A 13,167-nucleotide genomic window follows, 5' to 3' on the forward strand; every position below is an offset into this window, starting at 1 on the left:
CTCTCCACTGGCTTCCAGTTGAAGCTCGCATCCGCTACAAGTCCATGGTGCTTGCCTACGGAGCTGTGAGGGGAACGGCACCTCCGTACCTTCAGGCTCTGATCAGGCCCTACACCCAAACAAGGGCACTGCGTTCATCCACCTCTGGCCTGCTCGCCTCCCTACCTCTGAGGAAGCACAGCTCCCGCTCAGCCCAGTCAAAACTGTTCGCTGCTCTGGCACCCCAATGGTGGAACAAGCTCCCTCACGACACCAGGACAGCGGAGTCAATCACCACCTTCCGGAGACACCTGAAACCCCACCTCTTTAAGGAATACCTGGGATAGGATAAAGTATCCTTCTACCCCCCCCAAAAAAAAGATTTAGATGCACTATTGTAAAGTGGTTTTTCCACTGGATATCTTAAGGTGAATGCACCAATTTGTAAGTCGCTCTGGATAAGAGCGTCTGCTAAATGACTTAAATGTAAATGTAAATGTATTTAATCTTGTGCACTTTGAGATTATTATTGTATAATGAAAAGTGCTTTACAAATGTAATTAATAAATTGTTATTATTATTATTTTTCTGCCACCAGGGATTTTGGGTACTCACCGCTCCACATTCCTGTCCTTGACATGGAGGTTCTGATTGTGCCAGTTGCTGTGTGTCTCTGTGGGGACAAACATCACCATAAACAAGGGTTCCTCATTTTAACGTAACCCTGTCTAGTAGAAACTATGGTAAACTATGGTGGGACTTACAGTAGACAATGTGGGTGAAAAACCACAACATTTTAAATGGTCTTTACTCAGACTCTAAGCTGTTGCCTCTTACCCAGTGTCATGGTAGCCTTCAGAGTGTAGTCCAACAGGATACGGTGAAGAGGAAACATCTGTGTGTGGGACAATGAGGATGTTGAGAAAAATAACACATATCTGATTTATAGTAAAACTATTATTTAACTAACCCTGTCTGTCTTCACTTCACTTCAGAGCATGCATCCTCTAAATTGTGATGGCTGCCTCTAACTGTCAGACCATACACAGCGCCAAGCAGCATTCAGTCAGTTCACCTTTTTGTCCACCAGAGAGCTGCCATGCACTGTAAAAGCCAAAGCTATCAGCATGTAATATTATGGCTATGCTAAAAGCTTGTCATAAAGGACAGTGGCAGATGACAACACATGAAAAGGGGAAGTATTTTACTAGTTGGGCGGGACTACAGGACACACAGGAAGGGAGCGGTATTAACTCAGTGTTAACTCACCAGGGAAGATAAACTGTTGTCTAGGTTGTAAATAACAGCCAGCTAAAGGACAAGAGGAGAAACAACCACCAGAGGAAAATGGAGAGGAGAGAGCGATATGATTGGGTTAGATAAGGTTAGATAAGCCACAAGCAGTTAAGGAGATGTTATAATAGGATATGATTAGTGGTAAAAGAGCAAATGAAGTGTGATTAGGAATTGGAGTATGATTAGAGATGTTCTATTACTGGCTTAGGGTGGATTTGGAGTTCAGTGTTGTGAGTTAGAAGTACAGCGTATAAATCTAGAGTCTTTGGGGTGGAGGCCTGTGAGAGATACTGGAGTACTGTAGCTTTGGAGTTACATGTTTGTGGAACAGAGTAGGAATCTAGAGCGTGCTTGTGCCTGTCATTGTGAGGGCCCGACCTGGGAAGTGGAAGCGGCTGTCTCGGGGCCCTTGGGGGGCGGGCGAGGGGTTGGGGGGCGGCGTGGCGGTGACGCTGGGGGGGTTGCTCTGCTGGAAGGGGGTGGGCGAGGAGGGTGTAGAGGAAGTGGTGGAGGAGGGGTTACTGCTGGAATCCATCTGGCTCAGCATGGGAGGGTAGTCCTGAAAGAGAGGGTTTTCAACAGAAAGGTTTCATAAATTAAGGTTCAGGACAAATTAGAGATTCCATGTATGGTGACATTACTATTAATACACACGTATGCTAAAACATTTTTTTCTACCTTTTTGGTTAGCACCTTAGGTAAAGTGCCAAACTGGATTGGTAACTCTGCCGTACGGTCAATTTGATTATTGATATCTGACGGTACGGATTCTGCCCGGCGGATTTGCGGGACTGAAATATAGGGAACAATGACTCAGTACTAAATTTACATTCTTGGGATGTACCGGGAAAAGGATCATTACAGTGTGCATTTTTTGCCGTTTTGTATGCAGGAATGGACCAGGTCTTACGTGGAAGAAAAGATATCCTGCAGGGAAGAGCTTCTTTGGTACATTTGTTATGGCACTTTAACCTGGAAGCAGAGGAGAGAGTAGTTCGCAGAGGAGCAAAGAATGACTTGTGAACAAATGAAAGCGGCGATGTATAGAAGGCTTCTTCTTACTTGCAGTGTTTGCATTTAACACCAAACATCATGTTCTTATGACACACCTGGCATGTCTGTGAGAGCCAGGATTTGGTTGAAAACCTTAGGAGAGAGAGCAAAGCATGAAAATATTTCAGTTATATCACAGCTTCTAATGTTGGAGTTGCCTACTGGGTAGTGGACAAACTAGGATGTTCAAGTGTGTTGGAATTCTGTCATATCCCAAATGGTTTTCATTGGAATCTATTATTTCTTTAACCAAAACTTTCACGCAATATCAAAATGAATAAATACACACTTCCCAGTCAGATAAACACTGGTCTGGCTGAGTGTCTGCATAACTCAAATTCTCAGATTCTTGAGACGCCATTCTCACCAGACCGATGCAAGAAATGTTTGTGGTCTGTGCCAACGTAGAACGCTGAGCTCAAAACCGGGATGTATTTTTTTCACAGTCCCATCACAAACTCCACTAAGACCCTGAGGGCCTCTAGGGCTTAAATGATAGATACGCAAGTATGGTGTGACACAGGTCTTGATGATGATGATGTGTCCTACCTGTGTGTTACAGAGAGGCCGATATCCCTCCTCATCATCTGTGGAGACCCCCGGTGCAATGCTAGGTTATCTGGAAGGGAATGAGAGAGAGGGAGTGTGAGAGGAGCTAGACAGAAAAGGGAACAGAGGACAGGAGCTAGAAAGTGGGAGGCGGAGGAAGAGAGAGAGAGAAACAAAGAGTGGGAGAAAGAAAGAGGAGAAAGGTGATGTAGTTCCAATCAAGTAGAGAGGGAAACAGAAAGGCAGAGTTCCCAGGTTCCACTGGGGCATCAGGACTCACGCTCCAGCAGCGTAGGGGTTCCTGGGAGGGTGTAGGGGGCGGTGGCTGGGCCAGGGGTCCGGGTGGAGTCTTCACACCCGTTCCCACTGCTACTGTTAATGTGCACATTCAGGAGCAGCTTGTTCTTCTTCCCACCCCTGCAGAACAAAGAGAGGGCGAGCTGTGTGGGTCACTCAGAGAACAGACACATCATTCACACAGAAACCAACTCATTCCATAGGTTTTAACTCAAACACCCACACTTGCTATGAAAATTGCCGCTCATATTCAATAGAGAAAACACAAAATAGCTAGTTCAATCAACAAAGGAAAACAACAAAATAGCTGCCTTAATGAATTTAATTAAAGACAACAGAATAGAGAAACACCCACTTGTTGTTGGGCACTGGCTCTTCTATGCGGTTGGCCAGCTGTGACTCGTGGCTCTTGCTGCGTGTGAGGGTGATATTGAAGGGGAGTTGCAGCAATTTTCGGGAGGGGGACGTGCGTGGAGGGTGCTTGGCGCATCTCTTGGAGGGAGGGGAATTGGAGAGGAGCAGCGGCGAGGAGGGGAAAGCGTCCAACATGCCTCCTGTGTAGACTTGATGCCCCTTATCGTCCACGCAGGGTACGACAGTCACAGAGACAGAACGGGCGTGGGTATGCGGACTGAGGATGGAGCCACGGGGTAGGGTGGTGGGGGTGGAGGGGCGACGGTCCGGAGGAGGTAAGGTGTTACTGTCACGGCGGGGCGGCTCTGATATACTGGTTCCTGGGTCTTCCCTGATGTCCCCACCTAAAGCAGAAGTTACAAACAGTACTAAACTACAGAGCACACAGCATCAATAAGCACTGTTATTAATGACAGAAAACATGTCTCACTGGCACTCTTTAGGCAGGAGAGGGCAGCAGTGAGTCTGGAGCACTCCTCTGGTTCAGAGCCCAGCTGTCTCATGGTGTCCTGCACCTGACAACTGGACATCTGCAGCAAAGCATCCAGGGACAGCTTCACTGGTACAGCCTGGACACACAGAGAGAGAGAGACAGAGAGAGACAGAGAGAGATGATGAGAAAGAGATCTGAAACAGATGGGTAGAAGACTGAGACAGGGATGTGTGTGTGCTAGAGATAAAGTAAGGAGAGAAGGATGAGAGAGAGAGAGAAATGTGGGAAATGTGTGTGTGGTTGTCCCAAACAAGTTGCTATGACATTCTACACAGACGTGCTGTGACACACTATCAACCCAACCCTTAGACAGGACAGTGTCAACACTATGTAACTTCGGGGCAGCCAGGGAGTGGGGGGACATTGTGTAATATGTGACATTTGGTCTCTCTGGAGGTTACTTGGTGGCTATTTCAAGTCCAATGAAAAACACTACCCTTAAAGAGATGGCTACACTGAACAAAAATATAAATGCAACATGTAAAGTGTTGGTCCCATGTTTCATGAGCTGAAATAAACGATCCCAGAAATGTTCCATACGAACAAAAAGCTTATTTCTCTCAAATGTTGCGCACAAATTTGTTTACATCCCAGTTATTGAGCATTTCTCCTTTGCCAAGATAATCCACCTGACAGGTGTGGCATATCAAGAAGCTGATTAAACAGCATGATCATTACACAGGTGCACCTTGTGTTGGGGACAATAAAAGGCCTTTTGGCCACAATGCCACAGATGTCTCAAGTTTTGAGGGAACTTGCAATTGGCATGCTGACTGCAGGAATGTCAACCAGAGCTGTTGCCAGAGAACTGAATTAATTTATCTACCATAAGCCGCCTCCAACATCGTTTTAGAGAATTTGACAGTACATCCAACCGGCCTCACAACTGCAGACCACGTGTATGGCGTCATGTGAGGGAGCGATTTTCTAATCTCAATGTTGTGAACAGAGTTCCCCAGGGTGGCGGTGGGGTTATGGTATGGGCAGGCATAAGCTACTGACATTTTATTGATGGCAATTTTAAATGCACAGAAATACCGGATGCGATCCTCAGGCCCATTTTGAGACCCATTTTTTTTAATGGTATCTTTAACCTACATATGCATATCTGTATTCCCAGTCATGTGAAATCCATAGATTAGGGCCTAATGAATATATTTCAGTTGACTGATTTCCTCATATGAACTGTAACAGAGTAAAACATTAGAAATTGTTGTATGAGGCCTCCCGAGTGACAGAGTAATCCTAGCTGTGTGACTAGAGATCCTGGTTTGAGTCCAGGCTCTGTCGCAGCCGGCCACGACCGGGAGACCCATGGGGCGGCGTACAATTGGCCCAGCGTCGTCCGGGTTAAGGGAGAGTTTGGCTGGCAGGCATGTTCCTGTCCCATCGTGCACTAGCGACTCCTGTGGCGGGCTGGGCGCAATGCACGTTGACACGGTCGGCAGGTGTACGGTGTTTCCTCTGGCACATTGGTGCGGCTGGCTTCCGGGTTAAGTGGGCGTTGTGTCAAGAAGCAGTGTGGCTTGGCGGAGTTTGTTTGAGGACGCACGGCTCTCGACCTTTGCCTCTCTCTCGAGTCCGTACAGGAGTTGCAGCGATGGGACAGGACTGTAACTACCAATTGGATATCACGAAATTGGGGAGAAAAATAAAAAATTGTTCTATGTTTTGTTCAGTATAGTTCACTCTGAGATTTCTGAGATGAGGTACCCCAGTGCTGGACTGGTGAATTCCGGAATCTACTGGCAAGCCATGAAAAGAAGGTTTAACCCAAATACCACCATCAACGCCTGTTATTTTACCACAATGAATTCTCCCACCTCCGGTCTCCCTGGCGACAGTCCTCAGCCCAGTGGTCCATACTAACCAGAGTAGCAGGGTTTCTGTGATGGAGTCTTAATTCCCTGGCAACCATGTGGTTCCTGCATTGTCTCCATAGTAAACGGATTAAAGAGATCGGATGAAATGGACAAAAGGGCGCATGAAGTTGTGTTTGGCCCAGTGTGTCACACCCTGATCAGTTTCACCTGTCCTCGTTATTGTCTCCACCCCCTCCAGGTGTCGCTTGTTTTCCCAGTGTATTTATCCCTGTGTTTCCTGTCTCTCTGTGCCAGTTCGTCTTGTATGTTTCCAAGTCAACCAGTGGTTTTGCAGTGCTCATGCTTTTTGCATTCTCCCTTTTCTAGTCCTCACGGTTTTGACCCTTTCCTGTTTCTGGACCCTGCCTGACCATTCTGCCTGCCTTGACCATGAGCCTGTCTGCCACTCTGTACCTCCTGGACTCGGGTTTTGAGCTTTCTGCCTGTCCACGACCATTCTCTTGCCTACCCCTTTGGATGAATAAACATCGTTAGACTCCAACCATCTGCCTCCTGTGTCTGCATCTGGGTCTCACCTTGTGGCATGATACAGTGAGGGAGGCAGGAGACTGAGGAGTTGGATATTATCTAGGTCTATTAGTTATTGTCACGATCTGGAGAGCCACTGAGTATACGCTTCTACAGTTGGGAAAACTGGGGCTTGAATCAACTTCAAAGGCCCTTTGCCTAGTTTCTTACTGTGGCATGTTCATTTAATTGTAGTACCTCACAATACTCATGGAAATAAAAAGGTATTTCTTTCCCTGCTTCACTGAAATGATGAGACCTGGTTATCAGAATTCTACTTCATAAAGCCTATTCCCAATAACCTAGCTGACCATAACGTTACTATGTCCACACAACAATGGACCTTAATGCATTTAACTTTGAGTCAGCAGCTGAGAAAAGCACTGAGACTAATGAGTCGGAAGAGAGGGATTTTCTCCAGACCACCGACGAGGCCCTCATCCCCGTCAGATGGTGATATCGCAGAAAGAGATCGGGGTGCCTTGTAAGGATCCGGCGACGAGTGGCTAATCTGCCTTTGCCATCAGTACTATTGGCCAACATACAATCGCTGGATAATAAAGTGGACGAACTACAAGCACGTATATCCTACCAACGGGACGTTAAAAACTAATATCTTATGTTTCACCGAGTCGTGGCTGTACGATGACATTAATAACATACAGCTGGCGGGTTACACACTGTATCGGAATGATAGAACAGCAGCCTCTGGTAAGACAAGGGGTGATGCTCTATGTATATTTGTAAATAACAGGAAGTCTTGAGGTTTTGCTCGCTTGAGGTAGAGTATCTCATGATAAGCTGTGGACGACACTATCTACCAAGAGAGTTTTCATCTATATTCTTCGTACCACCACAAACTGATGCTGGCACTTATACAGCTCATTGAGTGCTGTCTAAGGCCATAAGCAAAAACCCTCATCCAGAGGCGGCACTCCTAGTGGCTGGGGACTTTAATTCAGGGAAACTTAAATCCGTTTTAGCTCATTTTTACCAGGATGTTAAATGTGCAACCAGAGGGGAAAAAAACTCTAGACCATATTTACTCCACACACAGAGACACATACAAAGCTCTCCCTCGCCCTCCATTTGGCAAGTCTGACCATAATTATATACTCCTGATTCCTGCTTACAAGCAAAAACTAAAGCAGGAAGCACCAGTGACTCAGTCAATAAAAAAGGGGTCAGATGAAGTAGATGCTAAGCTACAGGACTGTTTTGCTAGCATAGACTGGAATATGTTCCGGGATTCTTCCAATGGCATTGAGGAGTACACCACATCAGTCACTGGCTTCATCAATAAGTGCATCGATAACGTCGTCCCCACAGTGACTGTACATCCATACCCCAACCAAAAGCCATGGATTTCAGGCAACATCCGCACTGAGCTAAAGGGAGCTTTCAAGGAGCGGGACTCTAACCCGGAAGCTTATCAGAAATCTTGCTATGCCCTCCAATGAACCATCAAACAGGCAAAGTGTTAATACAGGACTAAGATCGAATCGTACTACACAGGCTCCGACGCTCATCGGATGTGGCAGAGCTTGCAAACTATTACAGACTACAATGGGAAACACAGCCACGAGCTGCCCAGTGACACAAGCCTACTCGATGAGCTAAATTACTTCTATGCTGGCTTTGAGGCAAGTAAAACTGAAACATGCATGATAGCATCAGCTGTTCCGGACGACTGTGTGATCACACTCTCTGTAGCCGATGTGAGCAAGACCTTTAAACAGGCCAACATTCACAAGGCCGCGGGGCCAGGCGGATTACCAGGACGTGTACTCCGAGCATGCGCTGACCAACTGGCAAGTGTCTTCTGACATTTTCAACCTCTTCCTGTCTGAGTCTGTAATACTAACATGTTTCAAGCAGACCACTATAGTCCCTGTGACCAGAACACTAAGGTAAACTGCCTAAATGACTACCGACCCGTAGCACTCACGTCTGTAGCCATGAAGTGCTTTGAAAGGCTGGTCATGGCTCACATCAACACTATTATCCCAAAAACCCTAGACCCATTCCAATTTGCATACCACCCCAACAGATCCACAGATGATGCAATCTCTATTCCACTCCACACTGCCCTTTCACACCTGGACAAAAGGAACACCTATGTGAGAACGCTATTCATTGACTACAGCTCAGCGTTCAACACCATAGTGCCCTCAAAGCTCGTCACTAAGCTAAGGACCCTAGGACTAAACACCTCTCTCTGCAACTGGATCCCGCCCTCAGGTGGTAAGGGTAGGTAACAACCCATCCGCCATGCTGATCCTCAACACGGGGGCCCCTCAGGGGTGCGTGCTCAGTCCCCTTCTGTACTCTCTGTTCACTCATGACTGCATGCCAGGCACGACTACAACACCATCATTAAGTTTGCTGATGACACAACAGTGGTAGGTCAGATCACCAACAAAACCGAGACAGCCTATAGGGAGGAGGTCAGAGACCTGGCCATGTGGTGCCAGGACCACAACCTCTCCCTCAACGTGATCAAGACAAAGGAGATGATTGTGGACTACAGGAAAAGGAGGACCGAGCACGCCCCCATTCTCATCGACGGGGCTGTAGTGGAGCAGGTTGAGAGTTTCAAGTTCCTTGGTATCCACATCACCAACAAACTAACATGGTCCAAGCACACCAAGAAAGTCATGAAGAGGGCACGACAAAACCTATTACCCTTCAAGATTCTGAAAAGATTTGGCATGGGTCCTCAGATCCTCAAAAGCTTCTACAGCTGCATCATCGAGAGCATTCTGACTGGTTGCATCACTGCCTGTTATGGCAACTGCTCGACCTCCGACCGCAAGGCACTACAAAGGGTAGTGCGTATGGCCCAGTACATCACTGGGGCCAAACTTCCTGCCTTCCAGGGCCTCTATACCAGGCGGTGTCAAAGGAAGGCCCTACAAATTGTCAAAGACTCCAGCCACCCTAGTCATAGACTGTTCTCTCTGCTACCCCAGGGTAAGCGGTACTGGAGCGTCATGTCTAGGTCCGAGAGGCTTCTAAACAGCTTCTACCCCCAAGCCATAAGACTATTGAACATCTCATGAAATGGCTAACCAGACTATTTGCATTGCCCCCCACCCATTTTACGCTGCTGCTACTCTCTGTTTATTATCTACCTACATGTACATATTACCTCAATTACCTCAACTAACCGGTGCCCTCGCACATTGACTCTGTACTGGTACCCCCTGTATATAGCCTCGCTATTGTTATTTTACTGCTGCTCTTTAATTATATAACTTAAATTAAATAGAAACGTAGTTTGACTTGTTTGAACAAAGTTTGCGGTAGCTTTTTGGACTCCTTTGTCTACATGTTGAACGAGTGGATTACTGAAATCGATGGCGCCAACTAAACAGACTTTTTGGGATATAAAGAATAATTTTATCTAACAAAACAACCATTCATGTTGTAGCTGGCACACTTGGGATTGCAAAGAGAGGAAGATTTTCAAAAGTAAGTGATTTATTTAATCGCTATGTGTAATTTTATGACGCCTGTGGCGGTTGAAAAATATGTTGTGGGGCGCCGTCCTCCAATAATCGCATGGTACGCTTTCACTGTAAAGCCTATTGTAAATCGGACAATGCAGTTAGATTAACAAGAATTTAAGCTTTTAAACGATATAAGATAATTGTATGTTCATAAATAATATTACGATTATTTATTTGAATTGCGCGCCCTCCAATTTCACTGGACGTTGTCGACAGGAGTCCCGCTAGCGGGACGCCTAGCCTTAAGAAAATTTAAGGGCTTGTAAGTACTGCATTAGCATCGAATAGCCCCCGCGATATGCAACTTTTCAGGGAAGACAGGAACCAATATACACAGGAAAGCTAAGGCTATCTTTTTTCCTTACTTAATCCAAGATGGCATAGCAGTCGGATGTGTGTTTGTCTTGTCCCTTCTTGTCCCATGTAAATAGTCGGTTTCCTAATTTTTTTCATTTATATTTTTAATCTCACTTTAAACATACGATCTAAATATACTTTCCTGCAACCCGCCTCACCCAATGTGGTACGGATCTGCTATTTTTATACGTTATAACTGGAACCTCCATCAGAAGCTAACTAGCTACTAGCTAGTAGTCACTTTTAGCCACAGCTAGCGGTCTTCACCTTTAGCTAGGACACCAGCCAGCTTTAGCTCGGTCAATACCTGCCAGTCTGCACAGTGCGATATCAACCCAGAGCCTATCGGAATCCTTTTCTCCACCACATCACCGGATTCCTGCCGCAAGCTCTGGGCCATTACACCGGATCATCACAGCTAGCTAGCTGCAACTGCTGGCTAACGCCTCTGTCTCGAAGCAAGCACCAGTTAGCCTTGAGCTAGCCTTGAGCTCGGCCCATCTCCCGGCTAACCGAAGAGGTATACTCACTAATTTGTGGGCTACAATACCACTTTTGCCAACTGCCCTGGACCCTTTATTGCCAACACGGAGCCCCGCCAATCCATCACGACTGGTCTGCCGACGTAATCATCCGATGTGGTTTCAGCAGGCTTTTCTGTTGTGATGTCGCCGAAGACCCATCTGCTAGCTCCGGCCCGCGAGCTTTCTGAATACCATGACTCCCGCTCGCCTAGCATAGTAGCGACTACTGAACAGCTCCCTGACACACCTATTGCTGTTCTTTGGACCCTATGATCACTCGGCTACAAACACCTTTCTCTAATGTCAATATGGCTTGTCTTCTGCTGTTTCGGGTAGTTATTGTTTTATTTCACTGTAGATCCTCTAGTCCAGCTCAACATGTCACACACCCCACACATGGGGATACCTCACCTGGCTTAACTGGTGTCTCCAGAGATGCAAGCTCTCTCATCGTCACTCAATGCCTAGGTTTACCTCCACTGTACTCACGTCTGTACATTATGCCCTAAATCTATTCTACTACCCCCAGAAATCTGCTCCTTTTATTCTCTGTTCCCAACGCAATAGACGACCAGTTCTTATGGTCTTCAGGCGTACCCTTACTCCTCCTCTGTTCCTCTGTTGATGTAGAGGTTAACCCAGGCCCTGTAGCCCCCAGCTTTACACCTATTGCCCAGGCACTCTCAATCGCTAACTTCTGTAACCGTAAAAGCCTTGGTTTCATGCATGTTAACATCAGAAGCCTCCTCCCTAAATTTGTTTTATTCACTGCTATAGCACACTCCGCCAACCCTGATGTCCTAGCCGTGTCTGAATCCTGGATTAGGAAGGCCACCAAAAATTCTGAATTTTCCATCCCCAACTACAACATTTTCCGTCAAGATAGAACTGCCAAAGGGGGCGGAGTTGCAATCTACTGCAGAGATGGCCTGAAGAGTTCTGTCATACTATCCAGGTCTGTGCCAAAACAGTTCGAACTTCGACTTTTAAAAAATCCACCTTTCCATAAATAAGTCTCTCACTGGTACCATTTGTTATAGACCCCCCACAGCCCCCAGCTGTGCCCTGGACACCATATGTGAATTGATTGCCCCCCATCTATCTTCAGAGTTCGTACTGTTAGATGACCTAAACTGCGAAATGCTTAGCACCCTGGCCGTCCTACAATCTAAGTTAGATGCTCTCAATCTCACACAAATTATCAAGGAACCTACCAGGTACAACCCTAAATCCATAAACATGGGCACCCTCATAGATATCATCCTGCTCAACTTGGCCTCTAAATACACCTCTGCTGTCTTCAACCAGGATCTCAGCGATCACTGCCTCATTGCCTGCATCCGTAATGGGCCCGCAGACACCTCATCACTGTCAAACACTCCATAAAACACTTCAGCGAGCAGGCCTTTCTAATCAACCTGGCCCGGGTATCCTGGAAGGATATTGACCTCATCCCGTCAGTAAAGGATGCCTGGTTGTTCTTTAAAAAAGTGATTTCCTCACCATCTTAAATAAGCATGCCCCATTCAAAAAAAGGTAGAACTAAGAACAGATATAGCCATTGGTTCACTCCAGACTTGACTGCCCTTGACCAGCACAAAAACATCCTGTGGTGTACTGCATTAGCATCGAATAGCCCCCGCGATTTGCAACTTTTCAGGAAAGTCAGGAACCAATATACACAGTCAGTTAGGAAAGCTATGGCTAGCTTTGTCAAACAGAAATTTGCATCCTGTAGCACTAATTCCAAAACGTTTTGGGACACCGAAAAGTCCATGGAGAATAAGGGCACCTCCTCCCAGCTGCCCACTGCACTGAGGCTAGTCACCACCGATAAATCTACGATAATCGAGAATTTCAATAAGCATTTTTCTACGGCTGGCCATGCTTTCCACCTGGCTACCCCTACCCTGGCCAACAGCCCTGCACCCCCCACAGCAACTTGCCCAGGCACCCCCCCCCCCGAAACGATATCATAACCAAAGATAAAAGACAGACTGGCATGTATTGTCCGAGCTAAAGCTGCCAGTGTCTGAGCTAAAAGGAGAAGACCGCTATCCGTGGCTAACAAAGACTAATAGCTAGTTAGCTGGCTAGCTTCTGATGGAGGTTCCAGTTATAAGGAATAAAAATAGCAGATCCGTACCACATTGGGTGAGGCGGGTTGCAGGAAAGTATATTTAGATCGTAGATAGAAAGTGAGATTAAAATGTATACGAGAAAAATAAGAAAAAAACGGCTATTTAAACGGGATGAGACAAAGGATGAGACAAAGACGAACACAACACACGACCGACTGCTAC

The 13,167-nt window shown here is 46.5% G+C and overlaps 1 protein-coding gene across 3 annotated transcripts in view; it reads right to left on the bottom strand.

The window, feature by feature from the left end:
• The window catches only part of LOC115206479 (kinase suppressor of Ras 1), a 58,922-nt gene that overhangs the window by 12,566 nt on the left and 33,189 nt on the right, over positions 1-13,167 (bottom strand). For 2 of the 3 annotated variants that reach the window (XM_029773518.1, XM_029773520.1), the window contains 11 exons: positions 4,019-4,157; positions 3,530-3,932; positions 3,158-3,294; positions 2,878-2,947; positions 2,338-2,421; positions 2,186-2,247; positions 1,954-2,066; positions 1,654-1,834; positions 1,249-1,290; positions 817-874; positions 595-652 (listed from right to left, as the gene is read on the bottom strand). In XM_029773518.1, coding sequence (XP_029629378.1) covers positions 595-652; positions 817-874; positions 1,249-1,290; positions 1,654-1,834; positions 1,954-2,066; positions 2,186-2,247; positions 2,338-2,421; positions 2,878-2,947; positions 3,158-3,294; positions 3,530-3,932; positions 4,019-4,157 — 1,347 coding nt within the window. The remainder of the gene's footprint in view (positions 1-594; positions 653-816; positions 875-1,248; positions 1,291-1,653; positions 1,835-1,953; positions 2,067-2,185; positions 2,248-2,337; positions 2,422-2,877; positions 2,948-3,157; positions 3,295-3,529; positions 3,933-4,018; positions 4,158-13,167) is intronic. The other variant, XM_029773519.1, reaches the window with a different exon arrangement.

This window comes from Salmo trutta, chromosome 13 (genome assembly GCF_901001165.1).
Source record: "Salmo trutta chromosome 13, fSalTru1.1, whole genome shotgun sequence".
Taxonomy (NCBI): Eukaryota; Metazoa; Chordata; class Actinopteri; order Salmoniformes; family Salmonidae; genus Salmo; species Salmo trutta.